This window comes from Grammomys surdaster, unplaced genomic scaffold, assembly GCF_004785775.1.
Source record: "Grammomys surdaster isolate TR1022 unplaced genomic scaffold, NIH_TR_1.0 141, whole genome shotgun sequence".
Classification (NCBI taxonomy): Eukaryota; Metazoa; Chordata; class Mammalia; order Rodentia; family Muridae; genus Grammomys; species Grammomys surdaster.
Window position 1 is genome coordinate 7,958,027 of NW_021604599.1, and position 13,737 is coordinate 7,971,763.

At 41.5% G+C, this 13,737-nt stretch overlaps 1 protein-coding gene across 2 annotated transcripts in view; it reads left to right on the top strand.

The window, feature by feature from the left end:
* Window positions 1-13,737, top strand: part of Pip5k1b (phosphatidylinositol-4-phosphate 5-kinase type 1 beta) — a 260,298-nt gene that overhangs the window by 111,830 nt on the left and 134,731 nt on the right. Inside the window, exon 3 of one of the 2 annotated variants that reach the window (XM_028764088.1) lies at window positions 2,020-2,088. In XM_028764088.1, the coding sequence (XP_028619921.1) occupies window positions 2,020-2,088 (69 nt within the window). Of the gene's footprint in view, window positions 1-2,019; window positions 2,089-13,737 lie in introns of those variants that run through there. The other variant, XM_028764089.1, reaches the window with a different exon arrangement.

Below are 13,737 nucleotides of genomic sequence, written 5' to 3' on the forward strand. Positions count from 1 at the left end.
AACATTTGAAATGTAAATAAAGAAAATATCCAATTAAAAAACAAAACTCTCTCCTCCCCTCAGGGCTAAGGGATCTGTAAGAAAAAAAAAAGAGGCAGAAAGATTTTAAGAGCCAGAGGTGGGGGATGACTCTCAAGAGACAGCATCTTCTGGACCCAACAGGACTGGTACACATCTGAATCACAAAGAATCTCAATACTGAGAGATGAAGCAGACACAAAATCCCACCCCTAACCAAGAAGCTATTTGCAATTGATTCCTACAGGAAAGTGAATACTGGTTTTATCTTACTGAATATGTCAACCACACTCCAGAGCAGGTCCCAAGCCCAGGAGTTGTTGGCCAACACAAATCAGACTTCATGTTTGGTTTGGTGTGCACAGGTTTGGCTATTTTAATTTGTGTTGTTTTTTTCCTCATTTTTTGAGGTGGGAGTGGGTAGGTAGTTGAGGGAGAAGATGGGTGGGTAAGGAAATAAGAAAAACCTAAGAGGAGTTAATAGAGGGGGAAAGAACATGACCAAAATGTGATACATGAAAATCTTTTGTAATTTTTAAAAGATGCTGAAATATTGTAGCTTGCTGGTGGTGCAGGTGCCCTTATTTATCACAGAGGTAACTGGTTTTACATTTTTTAAATGATTTTGAAGTTAAATATGAATGCTTATTGAAAAGTGATTGCAAGTGCATGTTTGAACACCTACTGTCGCTCAGTGAGAAAAAAATAGTTTATCTTACGTGCATTTGAAAAAAATTCGCAAAATTAATAACTATTTTTGAGTTAGTAAAACTAAAACCTCCCCGTGTCACAATTTTTAAATAGATTAAAAGGCATATCATAGCATGGAAAAATACTAATGATGTGCTTAGTAATGAAATAATAGTCTAAAAACTTAGGATTTAACAAGGAAATTGCTAGTACTACTAACAACTACGGGTTTAAAAATCAATAATTAAAATACTAAGACCCTAAGAGGTAGATTAGCAAAAGTGTGAGAAACTCAAAAGAAAACAGATGAAGGGCTAACAGTGGTGGGAGGAAAAGTTAATTCTCACTAACTGAGGAGGCTCCTTATTTGACTTGACAAATTATCAAAATATAGTGGTTGCTGTTGCTCAGTGAGCCACACTTCCACTCACTCCAGATATGGCTATGAGTGGGCAGAGACTTCTTGGAAGGCAATTTGCTAATATTAGTAGGAGCTTTAAAGTATACTCCAGTATGACTGAGTCATTCTGGGAATTGAGTCCAAGATAACACTGCTACTGGACAAAGACATAAGCATAGATAATTGTTGTATTATTTGCAGAAGGAAAATGTTTGAACCACCTCAACTCTCCATCAGTATTACCACTATTAGCTAAAGAGCTGGCACACAATTGGATTCACACAGTGATGCCTCCTTGCATCTAAAAGAAAATATCCTTTTTCCAGTGAGGATTTTTTTTTTAATCATAAAAGAGGCACGTGCTTACTACATCAATGTTCACTGCAAACGCAAAGATGATATTATCATTTTCCATATCTAAATGCATCTGTCAAAAGATAGAGATGAATGTGCTAAAATGTGAAGCATCGAGTTGCTTAAGGGAAGTACTATCAAGAGTGGTGTGTGTGTGTGTGTGTGTGTGTGTGTGTGTGTGTGTGTGTGTGTGGTGTGTGTGTGTGTTCTGGCTCATAATTTTGGTACTTTCCAGATGCTTTTACAGCTCTTACAACTGAAGCAAAAATAATTTTTAAATAGCTTGTAACAAGAAATCTATCCACATGATAAGAATCTAGGCCTTCTATAGCATCTTTCTTCAGACTGAGAGAGGTGAGCATACTCCCAATAAGAACTCTTGGATTTTCTTTTTCCTCTAACCCCCCCCCAAACAATAGCAGTAACAACAACAACAACACAGTGTATAGTTATATTTTGCTCTTTGCCAGCATTATTAGTATGCTGCTCTAGAGAGGAACAGTCAGATTTCACACGGAAATATGCCTATTGAAATGCGTATTTTCTCTCCTTTGCAGATGTCGTCAATGGCTGAAAATGGAGACACTGTACCTGGAAAACAAAACGAAGAAAAAACCTACAAAAAGGTGAGTTTTTAGTGCTGTTCTGCTGTTGCCGGATTGATGATTTTAGGCCTTTCCTTCCTCTGAAGCAGTTGCTAACCGTCTCACTTTCTCTTGTGAGTCTACTGAGTGAGCAAAACCTTGGTGGTTTAAGTGACAAACTGTATCATCGCATGGTTATAAAGGTGAGAAGGTTGGCAGGGGCTGACTGGGATCCACAGAGCTCCGTTCCTTCCAGAAAAGCTAGGGGAGGACTGGAGGCCTTGTCCTATCTAGTTATGGAAGTTACCACACTTCCTTCTATCTCAAACCCAGCAGTGGCTGTCAAGGTAAAGTTGGAAGGGCTGTATCCTTCTAACACAGCAAAGGACCAGTGAATTACCCTCCTAGATAACGCAAAATATTTTTTTTAATTTTAAAGTTAGTTGATCAGCAGCCATAATATTCCCTAGCCTAAACTCTTGATTGCCCTATAACATAGCATATTTATAAGGTCAAAGAATTGGGACATGGCTGTCTTTGAGAGACATCCCAGTTACCATGTGAAGTAGACAGGTGAGGGGAGAGAATTATTTTTCGGCCTTTATTCTTGATATTCATAGGAAGAAGACTCTCAGTGGTGTATGGTATCCTGTGTCTAGCATATGAATCCTTTAACTGACTCACTGCCAAGTACTAAGTACTTTCTGTCTTAAAATTGTTTTAAAAAGATATAAGCATGAATTGCTGTCACTCCGTGCCTTTTTCAATCCTCCAAAATTTCATGTCTTCAGTCCGTTTTATACAGACCTCTTTTTCTGGGCTTCCCAGTGTATCTTACCAGTCTTTGAATTTGATAAATGTTTGGATCTTAACCAATCAATCTAATGTTAACAATGTTCTTGGATAAAATATGGCCCTTAGCACTGTCCCCACTTCTGTTAACTTTTTAAAAAAGAAGATTATTTATCTTTCTTCCTTCCTTCCTTCCTTCCTTCCTTCCTTCCTTCCTTCCTTCCTTTCTTTCTTTCTTTCTTTCTTTCTTTCTTTCTTTCTTTCTTTCTTTCACACTCCAGATTTTATTCCCACCCTCGTCCATCCTCCGACCGTTCCACATCCCATACCTCCTCCCCACCCCCCGGTTGGCAGAAAGCTGTCCCCACCCCGCGGCCCCCCCCCCCCCGCAACCTGAACTCTAAACTCCCTGGAGCCTCCCATCTATTGAGGGTTAGGTGTATCATCTCTGATTGAACGCAGACTCAGCAGTCCTCTGCTGTATATGTGTTGGGGGCCTCCTATCAACTGGTATATGCTGCCTTTTTGGTGGCCCAGTGTTTGAGAGATCTTGGGGGAGCAGATTAATTGAGACTGCTGGTCCTCCTACAGGGTCACCGTCCTCCTCAGCTTCTTTTTCACCTTTCCTTAATTCAACTACAGGGGTCAGCAGCTTCTGTCCATTGATTGGGTGCAAATATCTGCATCTGACTCTTTCAGATTCTTGTTGGGTCTTTTGGATGGCAGTCATGATAGGTCCTTCTTTGAGAGCACTCCATAGCCTTAGTAATAGTGTCAGGCCTTGGGACCTCCCCTTGAGTTGGATCTCACTTTGGTCCTGTCACTGGACCTTCTTTTCCTCAGGCTCCTCTCCATTTCCATCCCTGAAGTTCTTTCAGACAGGAACAATTATGGGTCAGAGTTTTGACTGTGGAATGGCAAACCCCCCCTCATTTGATGCCCTGTCTTTTTGCTGGAGATGGGCTCTATAAGTTCCCTCTCCCTACTGTAGGGCATTTCATCTAAGGTCCCTCCCTTTGAGTCCTGAGAGTCTCTCACCTCCCAGGTGTCTGGTGCGTTCTGGAGGGTCCCCCTAATCTCCTACCTCCTTAGGTTGCCTGTTTCCATTCTTTCTGCTGGCCCTCAGGGCTTCAGTCCTTTTCCCTCACCCAATACCAGATCAGGTTCCCCTCTTCTCCTGACCCCCATACACTTTCCTTCCCAGGCCCCTCCCTCCCTCCCCCCTTGTGATTGCTTTCTTCTCCCTCCCAAGTGGGACTGAGGTGTCCTCACTTGGACCCTTCAGCTTGTTGACCTTTTTGAGTTCTGTGGACTGTATCTTAGGTATTGCTAATATCCACTTATTAGTGAGTACATACCATGCCTGTCCTTTTGGGTCTGAGTTACCTCACACAGGATATTTTCTAGCTCCATCCATTTGCCTAAACTCAGAATGTCCTTGTTCTTTATACATTACAGTTTTTAAAAGTTCTTGACTCCTTATCTTTTGGGCTTGTGTATTGTAGATTTACTATATATCCCTCCCCCCTTTTTCTACTTGCTATTCTCTGATGGACAGTTAGTGAGAACTTTTTTCCAGACGTCTGTTCTGACCATGTATTCTGGTCATGATATGAAATGTTGCTTTCCTAAGTCTCCTTTTCCTGTAAATCTTTTTAACTTTTCTTTTCTACTCAGAGACACCTAGAAATATAATCATGGAGATTGCTATCTCTGGTAATGATGCGCTCAGGAAAAAGACTAAAGATTCCATGATGGCTGGGCAGTGGTGGCGCACGCCTTTAATTCCAGGCAGAGGCAGGTGGATCTTTGAGTTCGAGGCCAGCCTAGTCGACAGAGCAAGTTCTAGGACAGCTAGGGCTACACAAAGCAACTCTGTCTTGAAAAACAAAATATACAACAAAAAAGTAGAATTTCAGAATATTATAAACTTTATAATCCCGCCAAAGACAGTAATGACAATTAAGTTTAGAGACAGGTGGAAAACCGGTTGTTTCCTCCTTACCCGGTAAGCATAGGAACAGTGTAGAGACATTAACCTATCACTACTTTAAGTTAGCTTCTGGCAGGAACCTCAGTCAGCATCAAAGTGCACCAAGATTCTGGACTGAAATCCTTTGTCTTATGAATGTAATAGAAAGAACATGATCACGACACCTTGGCGTTTACCCAGTGTGCCCTGATCCAAAATATAGCAAAGCTGGAGGATTCTACAATCTTTGGGTATTTGACCCAGTGAAGTTGGGGAAGTTAGAAAAATTAAAAACTCAGGTGCTATAATAATTCTTATAGAAAGAGACAAAAGAAAGTTTAAAAGTCCAGCATGTACACATGCACTCGCATACACACACACACACACACACACACACACATGTTTTAAGAAATACGATAGTATAGGAGGACTCTTTTGATGATCTGATTATTAAGAGGAATATAAGAGATACAGGGATTAGCCCTTAATCAGTGTGGTATTGATGGTGCACAGCACACAGGGAACACTTCATGGAAACATAAAAGTTATACTTTGTAAATGTGCACAAATATTGGAAATTATGCCGACCACCCCCACCCTGACTCTAGGACTACATCAAGCCTACCTTGCATTCCACTGGATGTGTCTTTAAGTGAGGTTTCCTTCCTAGTTCTGAAGCTCTGATGACGTTTAGTAAAGAGACTTGGTGATGTACTGTTTACAATGATGGAAAATATCCCAAGTTAAAGACATCTCCCTCCTGGGTGTATGTGCTTCTTTTTGTTCTAGAGCTTTTAGTTGTGCAATCAAGTTGTTAGTGTGTGCTCTTTCCAGTTTCTTTTTGTAGGCACTTAGAGCTATGAGTTTTCCTCTTATCACTGCCTTCATGGAGTCCCACAAGTTTTGGTATGATGTGTCCTCATTTTCATTGAATTCGAAAAAGTCTTTTATTTCTTTCTTTATTTCTTCCTTGACCAAGTCATCATTGAGTAGAGAGTTGTTCAGTTTCCATGTGCACGTGGGTTTTCCATTGGTTTTGTCATTATTAAAGACCAGTCTTAGTCCGTGGTGATCTGATAAGATGCAAGGGATTATTTCAATCTTTTTGTATCTATAGAGGATTGTTTTGTGACCAATTATATGGTCTATTTTGGAGAAGGTACCATGAGGTGCTGAGGCAGGAAATAATCAAACTCAGGGCTGAAATCAACCAAATAGAAACAGAAAGAACAATACAAAATATCAATAAAACCAGGAGCTGGTTCTATGAGAAAATCAACAAGATAGATAAACCGTTAGCCAGATTAACCAGAGGGCACAGACAGTATCCAAATTAATAAAATCAGAACTGAAAAGGGAGACATAACAACAGAAAGTGAAGAAATTCAAAAAATCATCAGATCCTACTACAAAGGCGTATACTCAACAAAACTGGAAAACCTGGATGAAATGGACAATTTCCTAGACAGATACCAGGTACCGAAGTTAAACCAGGAGCAGATAAACCATCTAAATAGTCCCATAACCCCTCAGGAAATAGCAGCAGTCATTAAAAGTCTCCCCACTAAAAAAAGCCCAGGACCAGATGGTTTTAGTGCTGAATTCTATCAGACCTTCAAGGAAGACCTAATACCAATTCTCTTCAAACTATTCGACAAAATAGAGACAGAAGGAACACTACCCAATTCGTTCTATGAAGCTACAATTACACTCATACCCAAACCCCACAAGGACCCGACAAAGAAAGAGAACTTCAGACCAATCTCCCTTATGAACATCGATGCAAAAATACTCAAAAAATTCTAGCAAACCGAATCCAAGAACACATCAAAACAATCATCCATCATGATCAAGTAGGTTTTATCCCAAGAATGCAGGGATGGTTCAATATTCGGAAATCCATCAATGTAATCCACTATATAAACAAACTTAAAGAAAAGAACCACATGATCCACTAGATGCTGAGAAAGCATTTGACAAAATTCAACATCCTTTCATGATAAAAGTCTTGGAAAGATTAGGAATTCAAGGCCCCTACCTAAACATAGTGAAAGCAATTTACAGCAAACCAGTAGCCAACATCAAGCTAAATGGAGAGAAACTTGAAGCAATCCCACTAAGATCAGGGACTAGACAAGGCTGCCCACTCTCCCCCTACCTATTCAATATAGTACTGGAAGTCCTAGCCAGAGCAATTAGACAACAAAAAGAAGTCAAAGGGATACAAATAGGAAAGGAAGAAGTCAAAATATCTATCGCTATTTGCAGATGATATGATAGTATACTTAAGTGACCCCCAAACTTCCACCAGAGAACTCCTAAACCTGATAAACAACTTCAGCAAAGTGGCTGGTTATAAAATCAACTCAAACAAATCAGTAGCCTTCCTCTACATGAAAGATAAACAGACTGAAAAAGAAATTAGGGAAATGACACCTTTCACAATAGTTGCAAATAGTATAAAATACCTTGGTGTGAATCTAACCAAGCAAGTGAAAGACCTGTATGACAAGAACTTCAAGTCTCTGAAGAAAGAAATTGAAGAAGATCTCAGAAGATGGAAAGATCACCCATGCTCATGGATTGGCAGGATTAATATAATAAAAATGGCCATCTTGCCAAAAGCAATCTACAGATTCAATGCAATCCCCATTAAAATCCCAACTCAATTCTTCACAGAGTTAGAAAAGGAAATTCTCAAATTCATATGGAATAACAAAAAACCCAGGATAGCGAAAACTATTCTCAACAATAAAAGAACTTCTGGAGGAATTACCATCCCTGACCTCAAGCTGTACTACAGAGCAATAGTGATAAAAACTACCTGGTATTGGTACAGAGACAGGCAGGAAGATCAATGGAATAGAATTGAAGACCCAGAAATGAACCCACACTCCTATGGTCACTTGATCTTTGACAAAGGAGCTAAAACTGTCCAGTGGAAAAAGGACAGCATTTTCAACAAATGGTGCTGGTTCAACTGGAGGACAACATGTAGAAGAATGAAAATTGATCCATTCTTATCTCCTTGTACAAAGCTCAAGTCTAAGTGGATAAAGGACCTCCACATAAAACCAGATACACTGAAACTAATAGAAGAGAAGGTGGGGAAGACCCTCGAATACTTGGGCACAGGGGAAAAGTTCCTGAACAGAACTCCAATGGCATATGCTCTAAGATCAAGAATTGACAAATGGGACTTCATAAAATTGCAAAGTTTCTGTAAGGCAAAGGACACTGTCAATAGGACAAAACGACAACCAACAAATTGGGAAAAGATCTTTACCAATCCTTCATCTGATAGAGGGCTAATATCCAATATATACAAAGAACTCAAGAAATTAGACTCCAGACAACCAAATTACCCTATTAAAAAATGGGGTATAGAGCTTAACAAAGAATTTTCAACGGAAGAAACTCGAATGGCCGAGAAGCACCTAAAGAAATGTTCAGCATCCTTAGTCGTCAGGGAAATGCAAATCAAAACAACCCTGAGATTCCATCTCACACCAGTCAGAATGGCTAAGATTAAAAACTCAGGTGATAGTAGATGCTGGCGAGGGTGTGGAGAAAGAGGAACACTCCTCCATTGTTGGTGGGACTGCAAGATGGTGCAACCACTTTGGAAATCAGTCTGGCGGTTCCTCAGAAAATTGGACATAGCATTACCTGAGGATCCAGCTATACCACTCCTAGGCATATACCCAGAAGATGCTCGAACATATAACAAGGACATATGCTCAACTATGTTCATAGCAGCCTTGTTTATAATAGCCAGGAGCTGGAAAGAACCCAGATGTCCTTCAACTGAGGAATGGATTCAAAAAATGTGGTATATTTACACAATGGAGTATTACTCAGCTATTAAAAACAATGAATTCGAGAGGTTCCTAGGTAAATGGATGGAACTAGAAATTATCATCCTGAGTGAGGTAAGCCAATCACAAAAGAACACACATGGTATTCACTCACTGATTATTGGATATTAGCCCAGAACCCTGAAATGCCCAAGATGCAACTCACAGGCCACATGAAGCCCATAAAGAAGGAAGACCAAGTGGGGGTGATTCGGTCCTTCTTAGAAGGAGCAACAAAATACTCAAGGGAGCAAATATGGAGACAAAGTGAGGGACAGAAACTGAAGGAGGGGCCGTCTCAAGACCACTCCACCTGAGTATCTATCCCATGTGCAGTCACCAAAGGTAGATGCTGATGTGGAAGTCAGGAAGTGCATGCTGATAAGAGACTGATATGGATATCTCCTCAGAGGTCTTCAAGAGTCTGACATACTCAGAGGCAGATGCTCACAACTAGCCATTGTACTGATCATGGGGTTCTCAATAGAGGAGTTAGAGTGAAGACTGAAGGAGAGCTGAAAGGATTTGCGGCACCATGAGGAGGGCAACAATACAAACCAACCACAGCTCCCAGGGTCTAAACCACCAGCCTGGGAGCACTTAGGGAGGGATCCAGCGCTTCAGTTGAATATGTAAGAGTGGAGGGCCCTGCTGGGCATAGGTGGAAGAAGAGAACCTTGACCACATGAAGGCTGGATGCCCCAGGGGGTGGGAATTTTGAGGGTAGGGAGTTGGGAGTGGGGGGGTAGATAGAGGTTACATCCACAGAGAAGAAGGAGGAGGGGTGAGGGGATTGGGGGTTCCTGGGTGGGTGGGGGATGGGGTAAGGGGACAACATAGGAAATGTAAATAAAACATCCAATAAAAATTAAAAAAAAAAAGACATCTCCCTCCCCCATCCACTGCCAGAAACAAGAAAGACCCCAAAGGAGTCTCTAAAGACGTTTCAGTTGACTGGGAGAAGTGAGCTGCCACGGAAAAACAACTGTAGGTCTCAGTAGCCTCTGATGAGGTGGTGAGAGAATCCGCTGTGGATTAGCTTTAACCAGTTGCTTTGGGCTTTCTGTATGAGGCTTCAGGTTAGGTGGGCAGCAGCCGGTAACACCCAGCTTCAGTGTAATGATTTCCACGTGTTCTAGGGAAAGGTCAGTGTTTGTGAACTCTCTGCTCTCCTTGTCTTGATCAGTGTCGAGCTGGCTGCTTTGGGTTCTTCTCATTGCCCGTTTCTCTAATCTATTATCAATTCTTGGCAAGGCCAGGAGGGAGGAACTAAACATAAGCCCATAAGGTTAATGTCTTCAACTAAAGGGTGAAGCAAGTTGGGTTTTAGCTATGTAAAACAAACGTGTTGCCCTTTAAGGCAGGTGTTAATGGCTGCCTCTCTGTTTACAGAGTCTTGGATTTCCACTCTCAGTTGATTTGCTGAAAGTCTTCAGCTAGAATTGTAAACACAAAAGCCTACAGGAGCCAGGCAGGAAACAGGTTTCCCTATAACTATAGGAACTATCCAAAGGATGCTTGCCTTCCTTTGGGGGTGGATGGCACTGAGCTTCTGCTGACAGAGCCATGTGTGAGTGTGGACCCCAGCCTGCCTATACACCCATCATCATCATCATTTCTGCCTATACAGAAATACAAATCCTGATGTGGAATCTTCCAAGTTTTTAATCATCAACTGAATCAGAAGTTTGTTTTTAAGTTCACTCTGAGCAAAAGAACATGCCAGTAGAACTTTTCTCACCTGCAAACTGAAACAGTTTGTAAACACCAACACAATCTTGGTATTAAAAAAAAAAATGGAGAAAAGAAATGCCTCTGAGACCATGTCTCTGCTTCCCAAGACTGTAAGGTTTATTTGGGGAAAAAAAAATGTAGACTCATGTGACATATAAATAAATAAATAAATAAATAAATAAATACCCAAATCAGTATTAAGTGCCAAGAAAATTGTCAGACGTGTTGCTTAATCATCACAAGTCCCAAGTATCTAGAAACTCATTGATGTCTTCCAGGCTCTTGAAGCTTCTAAGCTGGGAGAGGATTTTGCTGGGGTGACACTCTCCTCATGTTTATTTACTCTCTGTCACTCCTTTAGTGACTGTGCCTGCTAATTTGCTTACTTTTCTACCTGATGGGGCATCTGATGAGTGTGACACACACTTGGATGAGGGTGGCTTGCCGGAAGGACAGAAAAGGCTAACTTGGACTCAGCCCACTGTCAGCATCTGAGGCACATAGTAGGTGGTAGTGTGGGGTTGACTCTGAGTCAGCCTCAGGTACACCATGATGTAAAGGTTTTGAACTTTATATTCCAGGTTAGTGTTGTCCAATAGAACCTTCTGGAATGGTGGGAGTGTTTGATAACCTGCACTAAGTCCATGGCAGTAAGATTTGTGAGGTTATTGAATGGCAAGCATGCCTGAGGAACTGCATTTTTATTGATGTAATTGTTAGTCTTGAGTTTAAAAATCATTTTATTGACTGTAAATTTTATGTGTATATAATGTATCTTAATTGTATTAACCTCCACCCATTTCCTTTTCTTCTTTTCTGATGCATCTGAAATTCTCCTTCCCAACACTTCTCTTTCTTTCCTAATTTCATGTCTTAAAAAAAAGACTATTGAGTTTAAATAGGGTTGCTTGTGTGTGCACAGGTGTGGGGTGTATTCACTGAATGGTGGGCCACACTATTGAAGAAAAGTCCCTTCTCCCTCCCCTGGTAACTGTCAACTGCCAATACCTAGCTCCTCCAGAAGTGGAGTCTCACATGCCCTTCCCCCATACATGTTGGAATTTTGACAGCTCCATGTTGTTCAGGTCTTCTGACGCCAATCACCACAGATGCTGTGAGTTCGTGGGTGCAATGGCCATGTCCTCGACAGAAGACTGTACTTCATAGCCTCCTCTCCATTCTCCAGCTCTCCAGTCTTTCCCCTTTTCTCAGAGTCTTGAAGACAGAAGCAGTGTGTGTGTGTGTGTGTGTGTGTGTGTGTGTGTGTGTGTGTCATACATATCCCATTTAGGGCCGAGCAGTCAACTGTCATTTGTTATCAGTGCTTTGACAACTGATGGGTCTCCACATTGACTGCTGCCCACTGTGAAGAGAAGCTTCTCTGACCAAGGTTGAGAGCAGCACTAATCTATGGGGATCAACGACTATTTAGAAGACAGTTTGACAACTTGTTCATTTAGCAGAACAAACACTAGAAGTTCCCTTTGGGGCTTATGATCTTCTGGGCCATGTTTTGACAATATTTACAGTACAGGAATTCTCTCCCATGTAGCAGGCCTCAAGTCCAATCAGAATGCAGTTAGCTATCCCTCTAAGAGTGATGCCACTATTGGATCATGGGGCACCTCTTGCCGGCAGGTCAGTTTGTAGCATGCAGGGTCCACCACTGGTAAAACCACTGATGACTTTTATATACCAGCAGGCTGAGGAACTGCATTTTGAATCTTTGTTAGTAAACTTGAAGCTTAAACAAGAACATGTTGGTTGTCATAATGGCTGGTGTAGTTGTAGGCACTAAGGCACTGGGATGATGTCCGGGAGAACAGTGACAGACTGAGGGCTGTATACACCTAACAGCAGTACAGGGTGCATGGGGTCAGAGAATGTGGAACCTGCAGCTTGTCTATTCAAGGAAACAAGAGTTGGACATAAATTAAAGTAGGAAAAGATGGGAGGAAAAAAATTCAGAGACAAGTTCTCTCAGGTAGTCAAGGCTTACCTCAAATTCACAATCCTCCTGCCTCTGGCTCTTCCCTCTTGGGATTTCAGGTGAATGTGACCATCCTCATCAAGAAGAGTTTTGTTTGTTGTTGTTTTAAGATATGTATTCTTTAAAAATATCACAATGAAGACTTGGCTGAAAGTTTGTCATCAAAGTGACTACCAGAATTTTTCCCGTTACTAGTAAAGCATATGGTGTTGTGTATGTGGGGTGGGGGTCAGGTTATGTCCAGGTGAGAGACTTGGAAACAAGCAAAAGGCAAGGAATTCATCTGTGGGGATGCTCAGTACTTGGGTAAGATGGTGATGCCAGAGATCCAACCCTCAGCATTTTATACGGATTAAAAAAAAAAAAAGACAGCGTCTCATTGTATAGTCTGGAACTCACTATGTAGACCAGGCTACTCTTGAACTCACAGAGATTTGCCTAACTCTGCCTCCAATTAAGGGGTTAAGGAAATGTTGCCTCCATACCTGACCTCTGTATTTTTCTATACAGATTTATTTATTTTTATTATACACCATACATACATACATACATACATACATACATACATACAAACATACATACAAGTGTAAGCAGGTATGTATGTGTACCACATGCAAACCTGATACCTACAGAAGACAGAAGAGGGGGTTGAATCTCCTGGAACTTGGGTAATAGGCAATTGTGACCCACCAATTGTCTGTGCTAAGAACCAAACCCAATTCCTCTTCAAGAGAAGTAAGTGCTTTTAACCATGAAGCCGTTTCTCCAGCCCTCCCTCTGTATTTTAAATGTGATGAAATTGCCTAGGCCTATCCCTCCCAAGCCAACAGATGTCAGGATGGCTGAGAGATAGGTCCCGGATCACCTAGCAGTTCTTAGTCAGGGAGATGGTTTGAATCAACACCCTTGTCTGAGTTTACTTACTATCTCACGGTTAGAACTGAGTTTCCCAGACAGCTGGGCAGGTGCTGGTATAGGAAGTGTTTGTTGTTGTCATTTGCCTTTCCACCTCTGTCACCTCACTTCTGTACCTTGTCCTTCCAGCCTGCTTCTCCTTTCTAAGTCTGTCCACACACCAACCTTCTTCCCCTAAGGAGGTCAGTTCTGGTGCTTATAGGCTGCAATGGGACTGGACAGTGAATGGGTGGGCAGAGGCTTCTGCTTTCGATACCAATGAGTCTCTAACCAATTTGCACCATGTCTGGTAGGAGACTGGCAGTCTGGGACACACAGAGGAGGGGCTTTACCTAAGTGTTCCCGTTTCTTTCATCTTCTCTTTTTTCAAGACCTTGGTTTTGTTTCATTGCAAAGCATCAGCCAATTTTCCTGTTGGTAGAGCAGGCAGT